Source organism: Schistocerca gregaria, chromosome 2, assembly GCF_023897955.1.
Source record: "Schistocerca gregaria isolate iqSchGreg1 chromosome 2, iqSchGreg1.2, whole genome shotgun sequence".
Lineage (NCBI taxonomy): Eukaryota > Metazoa > Arthropoda > Insecta > Orthoptera > Acrididae > Schistocerca > Schistocerca gregaria.
In genome coordinates, this window is record NC_064921.1 from 205,559,768 (window position 1) to 205,571,950 (window position 12,183).

Below are 12,183 nucleotides of genomic sequence, written 5' to 3' on the forward strand. Positions count from 1 at the left end.
AATGTTCAGCTGAGTCTTCATGCAGGCATAAATCCTACATATGCTTTAAGTACGAGTAGTTTGAACAGTGATGTTACAAAGTATACAGATACTCAAATGTTATTTGAAGTGATAGCTGAATGTTCTGTATACTCAGATGGTTTAGAAACTCATTATCCTCGTGCAAATGTACCAAATGTTCAAGTTTCTGATATGATATATATGTCTACTGTGAAAAGGAATGAGGAATCATCAGTGCACAAGGGTCAATATGAAATACAACAAGTGTAATATTTATTTTGTATAATTTAATGTTTTATTTACCTTTGTAAACAAGTTATTTAAAATATATGCATTTCAAAATTACAATTGGATTTCATTTAATATTCCACATTATACATTTGCAATAAGCTGAAAAAAGCTAAGAGATAAGGCCTTTTTGCTGCATTTTTCAAATCTTCAAATCTACGCCACCTTACAGTTTTCACACGAACATCCTTAAAATCAGGGTGGCTGCAAACTACAGGTTAATAAAAGTGGTGTCCTCCTTAACATTGCATCACCTTTATACTTCACTCTAATGTTACATGAAATTCCCTCACACACTTTTTTAAAATCTTCTAAGGCTCCTTCTTCAATACTAATTTCGTTGCCAACAATTAATATTCTATTAACAGCATCTTGCATTGCGAATTGATTTGTTTTGTTATTACATCTACCTATATGACCAACATTAAGAGCTAAAGATACAAAGCAATCAAAGAACCAATTTTTACCACTATTTGGAGGACCCACAATACGCAAAGTGTTTAACTTTTTGACTGTACATAATTATCATTATTCCAATAATACAATCTATTCTTATTGAACCATGAAACTAAATTTAACAAAAATTCTGTAGCTTTGTCATTGTCATCTTCACATTGGAATAATAGAATTTTGTTTAACTGGGTTAAAGAATCGCCCAAAGTATAATAATATTCCCATACATTGTTAGAGGTAGCATAAAATATACTATCCTGTGAACCAGAACATAAAAGCGATTCAATTCGACTAAGATCTAAATCATTAATGGTTTTCTTGTATAACTCTAATCCCATATCGCAAAATTTTTTAAATTTAGGATCAATAAAATTCATGAAGTAACCATGATGAATTGGAAGCATGTTTGTAATGTGCTCAGGTGGTATACAATTGTACTGAATTAGTACGGAAAGAACATGGTGCGCGATTGTTGTCGGGTTGCACCATTTTCCTGTAATGATATGTTTGCATCTCGAATGAGACTGTTTACATGGTGCATTATTTGCGTGCCTCTGTTCGCTGTCATCATCAGATCGGCTACTTTCCCCTTCCAGTATTGTTTGGTCTCCTGAGAGGCAACTTTCCCATTGTACAATTTCAGCTGGATAAGGTAGTCTTATAATGGCTCCTTTAATCCAAATTTGCCCGTGGCCATACCCCTTTTGCACATAGAGGTATAACAGTACATTGAGCCAGTCGATGTCTGACATTGCTGCAATTGCTCTTTTCCGTCTGTGGAGCTTCTTAATTCTGGAGGAAGTAAATGCATCATTTCAGAACCAATATCTGCATCTCCTCGAGGAATAGACACAGTCATACATGACTTGGAAGTGGTCTCCGTCTTCTCTCCAGAAGAGAATTTCTCCGGATATCTCTTTGAGAAATCGTTAAGTTTGCTATGCAAGATGTCAGCATCTCCCGGTCTTTCTGTGACAATGACGTCACTGTAGTACCACCTGGTAGAGACCTCACATAACTTAATAAATCCTGAAACCATGGGAACATGAGTAGGAAGTCAGTTCGTATTTTGTCAAACAGTTCATGGTTATATTCAAGCACATTAACAAAGCTCCATCGTCTTCTCCCAGTGATGACAGGATACACGTTACCAGGTATGTGAGGAGCTTCAGGGATGGTTTCTTCACTTCGGTTTCCAGCAGCATCCACATCAAGGTTATCAATTCCACCATGTGTTACATTTTCAGAATTCTGCAAACAGATTGTCAAACATTAACTCATCATCCCCATCAGAATCGGAAACTGCACCTAGACAACCTCCACAACGTACACTACGAAATAATGGGGTGTTTGCACAAAATGAGCACCAATAATTATATTTAGTTACAATGGGTGGTGCAAATACACCTTCCACAACTTCCAAAGGATTAACAACTAGTGATATATTGTCAACACAAAACATTTTATAAATTAGATCTCTTGGTTGTACAGGAAGCATTTCATTTACACACCGCTCACAAATATTTATTCTCCATCTTGAATTCTTCAAGTATGAATTATTGATCTTAATACAATAATACTGCACACTTATTTTGAAAACACTGTTAAAGAAATTGAAAGGCTCCACATAATACACATAATTCATTCCAAGGTTTCCCTTCTGAATTACGAAACTTTCTTCCAAACATAGAAGCTTCTATTACAATTTCTCGCAACACAGATACATTTTCTGAGTTGTGGAAAATATAATCTGGCAATAAACAATAATATGAAAGAATATAACACATTTTTTTCATTTCTAAAATGTAAAATAATATCTTCTTTCAACAGATCCAGAATATTTAAGTCAATTGAATGGAGAGCATTGTCCAGATGTCCTATTATTACAAATCTGCTCAGTTTGTACAAAGTAGAAACCATTTTGTAGTGTACATTTATGAAAAATTCACTAAGTGCAGCTTCGGCAAGGTCAGAGGTAGACACAGTTTCAGTAAGTTGTCAGAAGACATGGTTACTAAGACCCTAACATAGCCCTTTATATAGTTCATGGCGCAAATGTGACCGATTATGCGTGATTTCTTTCTGTCGCCAACCTTTTGCTGGCATGGGTGCTTGCCCAGATAGCCGGCTTGAAAAGCCAACTATCTTAGCACCACAGCCACAATGGCGACCTTGGGATGGAGGGGGGAGGAACGAGTGTATGGTCAATGAATTGACGCACATGTGTGGCCGCATGTGCGTCATGATTCATGTTGACCATACACTAGTAAAGACGTGTCTGGAGACACACTAGGTACTGAATGATGATCTGGGGTGCCATTTCTTTCCTAGCAGGATTCCTATGGTTGTGGCACTGTTACAGCACTGTGGTATGTCAACGATATTCTATGCCGTTTTGTTACCCCTCATGGCAAGCCAACCTGGACTTACATTTCAACAAGATAATATCTATCTACCACGACAAGAGGTTCTACTGTTTTTTAAAGTGAACCATAATGACTGTAAAATTTATGGATGAAATAATACAGTTTCATCAATCTTTGGAAAGAAGAAAAAGCAGTCTCACCTTGTTACTGACTTACATGCTTTCCAGAATAATGCAATTTGCAGGTTTGTTTATTGTTATTACAGCAAGAAAGAGAATCGTATCACTGCAAAGTTTCCAATGTCATTAAAAAAAAGTGAACTTTTCAGGGGTAAGAAAACATCACTACAAATTGTGCTGAAGAGCATGGTATTCTGTTGCAAAACGCCAAACAGATGCAAAGTCTTATTAGAAAAGGCACATACTGTTATGGCTAGAAGCATTGTCTTGCACTAAATTCAGTAATAGCATCGATGAAACATGGGTTATCTTGGGGAAAGCTGTTGGTTAATGCTGGCATTCCAGCATTTACCGACTGCTTTCTCCATGTTAACCCATGTTGCATCGATGCTATTACTGAATTAATGTCTTTGACCCCAATTTAGTGCAAGACAATTTCATGTAACCTGCAGTAGTGGTCGTCAGCCAATGGGACGAGGAGCTAGATTAAGTGTGATCCATCCTGGCTCTTCCAGTGGTTTTGTCTCTAATGCAATTTTAGTTTTTGGGTCCAAAAAGACAGGTGACTACCATGAAGACACAGATCACATGATTTGTTGAGTGGTTCACAAACCTTTTAAAACTATTTCCGGTCCCTACAACAACTGTAACCCCCCATACCCTGTGTCATTCAGTCCCTTACACTAACAGAGGTGGAAAGGCTGCCAATTGACATGTTTGAAACAGTGGATGCAGCCTCGTGGAGGAAAAGTGTCGAGCACATCAAAAAACTAATTAAAGAAGCACAGAGAATGAACAGTACCATCAGTGGTTATGAACAGCTAATGATTTGTCTTTGCAATGATGACGATGAATACAGTTGTCATGCTGATTCCGATAACAGTAGCGATGGGGAGCTAGATAGAATTTCACCACTGTCACCACAAATTGATGAATGAAAAGCTACAAATATTGGTTATTTACTGGATCATTGTCATTACAAAATGTAGAGCAACCAGTTGCAATATTGATTATGTATATAAACCATACTGCTTTCAAAGATCGGTCACCAGCAAATGCTTATTTTCTGTATTTCTTTGCTCTGTTATCGAAAGCATGCACTTTGTTATGCTTATAGCTCTGTATTATTATCTGGTTGTTTGTTTTGTGTGACTATGATAGGGACTGAAAAAGTAATTCTTATATACACTTTTATTGCTCAATAGCTTACATTTACATGATGAAATGGAAAATTGTATCTGCTGTTATGTGTATAGAGGCTGCTGCTGCAACATCATTACTGTATTATAGACAACCTAACTTGACATATTGTGAAATGTAAAGTGCAACATTTCATCAATGTAGGTATAGTTGCACTAAGTGTAAGAGGAATAGTGAACAAGTTGTTCCAGTCTTATCTGGAAAACAAGGGCCAAAAGGCCAGGATAATCTACACATCCGCTGAGGATAAATTTTTAGTAAAACAAGACAAGGAACACACAAACTTAGGTGTACCTCAGGATAGTATACCAGATCCAGTTCTATTCTTAATACACATCAATGACTATCCAGATAGTGTAAGACATGGAGAAAAAGTTCTCTTCACTCATGACAGCAACAGCATTGTCATTAATAAAATGCCAAAACACCTACTGAAGAAAGCAAATGATTAGATTAGATTAATACTTGTTCCATAGATCATGAATATGACACTTCGTAATGATGTGGAACGTGTCAGGTTTTTTACTTAGTTTATATCTAAAAATTCAGCAAATGAGTAGAAGGAGTTGTCATCTAGAAATTCTTTTAATTTATTTTTAAATGTTAGTTGTCTATCTGTCAGGCTTTTGATGCTGTTTGGTAGGTGCCCTCAAGGAAGTTGTTACATACTGCAAAAGTTGGTTATTCAGGTTTATCACAAATGGTACATTAATGTGACTGGACAGTATCTTTTTTTTTTATATTATTTGCCATCAGAAGATTCTTGTGTGCAAATCAAGGAACACTGTATAATAGGGACCAACTGAGTGAGGTGATGCTGCTTTTAATGCACTGATCCATCTTCAGGAAGATGGGGTTCACTCTGTCTACCATCCAGATTTGAGTTTTTGTGGTTTTCTCAGATCACTTCAGGCAAATGCCAGGATGTTCCCTTTATACAGGGTGTTTTGAAACCATTCGTTTAAATTAATACGGAGGAAGAGACCATCAAAACAAATATATTTAAATAAGGAACGTATAGTCTCTGTAGTCAACTTGTAATGTTAGGGAACATTTTGTTACTGGTGCTGACTTAAGCCGTTGTGTTGGTGTCACTGACTGGGGATGTACCGACATTCAAAATTGCTATGTGTATGGATCGTTGGGTCTGAGGTGTGATTAGAAACACACAGATTCATTCACAAGCATCGTGGCCTAGTGACAACAATGGTGACTTTCTTGTACACATACCGATTCAATCACAATCATTACTGCATTGTGACAAGAACAGAGAACTTGGAGAGTTCATGTATGCTGAATTGGCTGACATGCTTCTGGTATATAAAACTGTGAATGAAAAAGGATGAGCAGCAATGAGAGATTATTGACAGTACTCTCCCAACTAAAGAGTTCCTCAACACAAAACATTCAGACATCTGCGTCACCTGCTACATGAAACAGGCACTTTCCATCCAAGTATTCATGACACATGTTGGAATCTAGCAGTACACGCTTCCGAAACGGAAGATGGAATTCTGTGACATGTTGAAGACACTCCATCTACTAGCGCATGATGTACTTCACACACCCTTGGCATCAGACATAGCCTTGTGAGGAATGTGTTGTATGACAAGCAGCTTCATCCTTTTCATTTTCCTCAATGCGCACAGTCCGCACAAGGGTTTTTACAACAGACTGCCTTGCACCCCTTATTTCTGGCCAAGATCCTTCACACTGGTGAGGCTTCGTTTACTCGTCAAGGCCATTTCTATATTCACAATTCACATATTTACATGCATATGAATCCATGTACTCAGCTCATGGTCATCAACATAATTCAGTGTTAATGTGTGGGTGAGTATTCTCGGTGATGGGTTGAATAGACCGTATATTCTTCCATTCCACCTCAACAGATGGAGATCGCATCTTTAGGGAAGATGTATTGCCAGAACAGCTGGGGAGTGCACCTCTGATTGATAAACAATGGATTTAATTCGAGGATGATGGGGTGCCAGCCCATTTCAGAATTGGTGTGAGGAATCGCCTGTCAGCCATCTTCAGGATTCAATGGGTCCGGCTAGGTGGCCATGTGTGTCTGGATTTCTTCCTCTGGGGCATATAAAGCAGCTGGTGTATGGAACTGTTGTGGAAACAGAAGAAGACCTTGTCACTAGAACTGCTGTCACTGCTGGTGCCACTGTGGACATGACAGGAATCTTTGAACAGGTAAGACAACCAATAGCTCCAAAATATACTGCATGTATATAGATGGGCCAATGGTTGCACATTAGAGCAGTTCCTGCAATTACCACTGCTGTAATTAGCATTCTGCACTACCATCTGGGTAAATCACCCCTAGTATCAGACGTTGCCTTCCATCAGGGACCATATGCATCACAACTAAATATCTGTTTTGATGCTCTCTACTCCTGTATTACCTTGAATGAGCAGTTGCGGAACACCCTGTATAGCATGCTTAATATGCCTGCATATGTCGATACATTGAGCTACTGATTCTTACTGCAATATCGCTGTGAGACGATCCTTGGATGAAATACAAATGAAAGCATCATGGATCTTTTCGAATGGGCAGTATGCATTAAATTAACATTGAACACATAGAAAACGAATGATATGTAATTCAGTATAACAAGGGAAAACAATTCTGTCTCGTTAAGTATACCTGATAAATCGATAAACTGTGTAACAAACACAAAATTTTTAGGGATGAACACTGATTGGCAACGAACATGTAACATGCCATGAACACCACAAAGATCCTGGAAAAAATAATGTCATCAGCCCGTTATGTTCTTAGGATTTTTTTATTAGTTTGTCCCAGCCATTGCCATGTGGTGGCAAACTATGACTAGGTACATACAATTCTTGGCTAAGCGATTCTTTTCTGGAGATTTAAGGCACAAAACATGAACACAACACTTTTTAAACTGCTGGAAAGACCTGTAAGAATAATAATGGAAAATCCAGGGTGGAATGTGACATTATCATTAGTAGTTGACCTCAGTGTAACCTGAACCATATGAGATTGTGTACCAATCAGTGGTGCACTTCAGGGAAAATATAATCAAATATTTCACTAATACTTCTATACATAATTACAGAACAAGAACCAGTTTGGACTGAACTTATACCGAGAAAAAACAAAACAATCAACTCAAAAGTAGCATTTTCTATCAGGGACTAAAACTATACACATCAAAAAAAGTTTTGCATCACCCCTGTTTCCAGAACTCGGGAAGATAGATGTTGAAATTGGATATTGTACCACAGACACAGTCCCTTTGACTGTTCAGCGATGTCACTAAACCTGACCAAAGATGTAAACAACCACGCACGAGCAGCGACTATTAGACGGAAGGGGTGCGTCAGCTGATCAGATTCAGTCATTCCACTAAGAGGGTACACGACTTGTGTTGTCTGTAGCTCAACCATGACTAGATGGTCAATACAGTGGTTCGATCGTGTCCGCATTGTTACTTCGTGAACCAAACCGACATTGTTCAGATGTGGTGGAGATACAAACTGTCGATGACATGCATCGCTCAGGCTGCCAAGAGCTACTAATGCAGTGGATGACCGCTACCTACAGATTATGGCTTGGAGGAACCCTGACAGCAACAGGACCACATTGAATACTGCTTTTGTGCAGCCACAGGATGTTGTGTTACTACCCAAACTCTCTGAAGTAGGCTGCATGATGCACAATTTCACCCCCGACATTCATGGCGAGGTCCACCTTTGCAACCACAACACCAAGCAGCACAGTAGAGAGGGGCCGAACAACGTGACAAATGGATTGCTCAGAATTGGCATCACATTCTCTTCACCGATGAGTGTCACATACACCTTCAACCAGACAATCGTTGGAGACGTGTTTGGAGGCAACCCGGTCAGGCTGAATGCATTAAGACACACTGTCCAGTGAGTGTATCAAGGTGGAGGTTCCCTGCTGTTTTGGGGTGGCATTATGTGGGGCTGATGTACACCACTGGTGGTCATGGAACGGCTATACAATATGTGAATGCCGTCCTCCAACTGATAGTACAACCATATCGGCAGCATATTGGCGAGGCATTCGTATTCATGGACGACAATTCACACCCCATCGTGCACATCTTGTGAATAACTTCCTTCAGGATAACAACATCGCTTGATTAGTGGCCAGCATGTTCTCCAGACATGAACCCCATCGGACATGCCTGGGATAGATTGAAAAGGGCTGTTTACGGACGATGTGACTCACCAACCACTCTGAGGGATATACAGCAAATCGCCATTGAGGAGTGGGAAAATCTGGGCCAACAGTGCCTTTATGAACTTATGGATAGTATGCCACAACGAATAAAAGCATGCATCAATGAAAGAGAACATGCTACTGGGTATTAGAGGTACCGGTGTGTACAGCAATCTGGACCACCACCTCTGAAGGTCTCACTGTATGGTGGTACCATACAGTGGAATGTGTGGTTTTCATGAGCAATAGAAAGGGCAGAAATTATGTTTATGTTGATCTCTATTCCAGTTTTCTGCACAGGTTCCGAAACTCTTGGAACCGAGGTGATGCAAAACTTTCTTTGATGTGTGTATATAATAAACTTCCCACAAAAACAAAAAATACAGATAAAAGGGGATTATTCAGTACAAGTTGTCAGTTTTGACCAGTGACATTGATGGGCTAAGCTGCAGATCAGTATAACCACAACAAGGCTCTTTTGTTCTCACATCCACTGGATTCGCCATCTCACAACCAAACTGTCACCCTCCAACCTCAGCCAGACCTTGGGCAAAGCCACGGAGCTGTCTGTCACCACAGCCAAGTTTCTGTTACTTTCACATTTCTTAGCTTTGCCAACTAACAACCGAACTGTGTAAAATTTGCACCACAAGGTGATGTCACAGCAGCTTGGCTTGCCAAAGCCGACAATTAATACTGAATATTCCTCTTGACCTGTAAAGATTACTAGAATACATCTATCTAAGAAAGGCAAACTATAAAATTCTTCACGAGTAGTGCATACTACACAATTAAAGGGTACTAAGAGGATTCAGAGTAGTGAGTAGGCCTAGTAATTAAAAGGGCAACTACAACACATTGTTGCACTTCAATACATTATTAAGACTTATTGCTTTCACAAGGAACTCGTATGTAAAAGTCTGAAGTGCACGAAACTAAGGTCTCATCATTCTCCTGAGTTCAACATCTCACTCATCAGGAGAAGGTAGACTGAGGAGCACAGTTGAATGTTTTGTGGATGAAGTCAGTTTTCTGCACAGACTGGAGTTAACACAGTGTACCATCTTCAAACCCATTATTTACCAGCATGGGAGCTTAGTGTGTTTGGTGATGTAGAACAGAACTGTGTTTTATAAGTTACCTGAAACAAATTGTGCATAAATCAATGACCACAGCACAATAGGGACCAACAAAATCATGCAGTGCAGCTGTTAAGACTCTGACCTCATACACGGGAGGGAGAAGTTTCTCTATATGGCCACCATGATTTGGATTTTCCATAGTTTTCCTAAATCACTTCAGCAAATGCTGGAATAGTCCCCTAATCATGGCCACATCCCAATGCCTCTCCTATCTTCATAAAGCATGTTATGTATTCCGTATGACGTATATTTTGGTTTATTAATTTGCTCTGTATACCCACACATTTCTTACATTTTGGATGACAAAGATAAATAATAAAATGAATATAACACTCACCTCTGCTTTCATCATCTTGTTTTGCGACAGCAGATTTACAGTCCACTCTTCACTTCGGCTGCATGGCATCAGTAGGCCTAATCATTTCAGTGGCTGAAAATATAGTTACACAACTCCATTATTTACAAAATAAACGGTTCAATCTGAAAGACCTTTTATAGTCCTTTTGACTGTATTATATGGTCTACAACAATTACAAGAAACATAACGATTTAAACACTGCCTTTCACAAAGCAATGAAACTCAACATTTCTCCAGCACAACTTACTGGTTGCAGCCTGAATATTTACATCACAATAACAGCCAAGGTTGTTGCAATGATTACATTCTATTCAATATACAAAATGTTTTACAGCCAACATTATACAGCAACAAACTGTACATGCAATGTTGTCAATGTAGCCATGCAAAGACAGCAATGGTAATAAGAGACTGGAATTTGAATAGTTTTCAAAGAGTAAAGTAACATGAGGAAAAACATATAAAAATTTCATAGTGTCCAAAATTTAAATCAGGTCTCATCTGACTTGACATTAAATTGGAACCATCAATAGTTGCTTGGGAGGGGGCCTTGGAGGAGGAGAAGTAGCACACTGGAGTCAACACTGCATTCACAATGCCTACTACAATGCAATATTGCTGCAGCACATTGTATTGTTAACAGCTAAGGTTGGCGACAATTGGAAACAATCCTTAACATCCAAAATTCATTCTACATCCACAGATTCTTTGCTCCTACAAAAATGCCAAGTTATATTTTGCCCACAGCAATTTTGTTTCTTTTAACTATGCCCACATCTGAAAAGTGACGGTGAAGATGTAAATAACGCTTATATAAAAAGGAATACAGCTCTAAAAGACTGTTATTCAGAGAAACTTTCTAGTTAAGTTCTCCTATTGAGAAAGACCTACATTAAGTCATACGTTTAGGAGTCTTCAGTTACAAATAAGTCTCATGTTATTACACAAACTAATTCTCCCTCACAAAGTTGGGCACATAAAAAATAGTTTTATAAACACACAGAAATTGTGAAGCCCTTCTGAAATTATTTGTAGTTGATGACTAATAAGTGAGAAAGGACCTGAAACCTTTAAGATGTATTTGTGAAATACAGGCAAGGCTGTATATTTAACACAGTCTACCGTTCAACAGAAAAGTATTCTGAAACAATTTTGATAAATTTAAAATATGTTTTTATTTTTTGGTACATATTAGTCTACATATGGAGACCCACTTGACACAGTTGCCAAACATAGAACATTTACCCTTATTTTTGAGAGGAGAACTCAACGATATAGTGGAGATCGAAATATCCTGGTTGAAATTAATTGGTACATCAGTCGTGTGGGGAATGATTTATTTATTTTGATTCAACATCAATTGATTAAAAAAAAGTTTTTTTTTTTTTTTTTTTTTTTTTTTTTTTTTTTTTTTTTTTTTTCCCAGTCTTCTGGATAAGTCAGAGCCTTACTTACTAGGGTCACATATTATTGGCTGGCACTTTTATCTACACAAGTTTTTCTATATTTAGTTGAGAGAACACAGTTACGACATACTTAGATTAACAGTTTGTAACACAGTATTCATATCTGACATTCAAATATTTACCATTTGTGACACAGTCTAAGATCTGTGATTACATATATTTTTAGATAGATGGTCTTCCATCATACGAGTGTACTAAATCTAGAAACTCATCTATAGAATATACAGCCATAATTGTAATTTCATTTTTAGTTTTGTAATGGGCAATTTGGAGGTATTAGGATGGAAGCAATTCAGTAGTTTTATGCGTGCATAGTGAGGGCTTTTCTCATAAAGTGTTGTTCTATGAGAGATGATGTGGGATCTCTCTCTACCTCTAGTGCTGTGATCGTGTATTTCTTTATTAAGTGTTTTGTTACTGTTTACAGCCATAATGATTATCTTCAGCACATACAGGTTATGAACAGTTAGTATTTTAAATTCTGTTTAATTTCTGCA

The 12,183-nt window shown here is 38.1% G+C and overlaps 1 protein-coding gene across 1 annotated transcript in view; it reads right to left on the reverse strand.

Moving 5' to 3' along the window:
• Positions 1-272: 272 nt before the first annotated feature.
• LOC126336698 (uncharacterized) overlaps positions 273-12,183 on the reverse strand; it is a 71,398-nt gene continuing 59,487 nt past the window's right edge. Inside the window, exons 2-3 of the mRNA XM_050000653.1 lie at positions 10,200-10,292; positions 273-1,992 (exon numbers count right to left, since the gene is read on the reverse strand). Coding sequence (XP_049856610.1) covers positions 1,597-1,992; positions 10,200-10,268 — 465 coding nt within the window. The 5' untranslated portion in view covers positions 10,269-10,292 and the 3' untranslated portion in view covers positions 273-1,596. The remainder of the gene's footprint in view (positions 1,993-10,199; positions 10,293-12,183) is intronic.